Below are 651 nucleotides of genomic sequence, written 5' to 3'. Positions count from 1 at the left end.
AAGAGTATAAAGACTTGGATGCAAATGTATAGTGGAAGCATAAATGAATATATTCTTTTTGTGGAAGGAAATTTAATCCTGTCTATCATGGTTGCAGCATCAGATCTTAAGATATTCAGGTTAACCAAAGACTCAGAACCATCAAGAACACACACACCTCTGTGGATTAACCGGTTTGCAAACAGTCAGACTTCAGCCATACGCACCAAAGCACAAACACCGCAGTGACCACAAGTTCATCTTTCTTTAGTAATTCCGAGAGCACAGTTCTGCGGTGCCTTTGGGACACTGTGATAAGCATCAAGTGGGCAGAGCACATCCTGGGGCGGAATAAACCAAGTTTTACTCTGTTTCCATTCTAACCATGCAGTCCATTTCAGCAACACAATTCCTTATGGACGAGACATCACCTTCCCCGGACTGTTTACGATGTCAGTCACACATAGAACTGGGAGAGCAATGGGATGTGCTATCTCAGTCACGGTGGGAGGAGAATTCAGCCTGAAATTACACAGCTGGTATAACTCGGTGAGCTCACTTGGTTAACTTGATGGTTCGCAGGCCTGCAGCAAAGCAGAGAAGATTCCATGAGTTCCAATTCATGTGTCATCCTGAAAACCACTTCGTGAGATTAAAGGGGCAAGGTTGTGC

The 651-nt window shown here is 44.2% G+C and overlaps 1 protein-coding gene across 1 annotated transcript in view; it reads right to left on the bottom strand.

The window, feature by feature from the left end:
• The window catches only part of DISC1 (disrupted in schizophrenia 1), a 334249-nt gene extending 333952 nt beyond the window's left edge, over window positions 1-297 (bottom strand). The window contains exon 1 of the mRNA XM_023517671.1: window positions 207-297. Within this exon, the coding sequence (XP_023373439.1) occupies window positions 207-240 (34 nt within the window). The 5' untranslated portion in view covers window positions 241-297. The remainder of the gene's footprint in view (window positions 1-206) is intronic.
• Between the last annotated feature and the right edge of the window lie 354 nt (window positions 298-651).

Source organism: Otolemur garnettii, unplaced genomic scaffold (genome assembly GCF_000181295.1).
Source record: "Otolemur garnettii isolate 467f Iridium unplaced genomic scaffold, OtoGar3 scaffold00116, whole genome shotgun sequence".
NCBI classification, from domain to species: Eukaryota; Metazoa; Chordata; class Mammalia; order Primates; family Galagidae; genus Otolemur; species Otolemur garnettii.
This window is presented reverse-complemented; position numbering and strand designations above follow the sequence as displayed.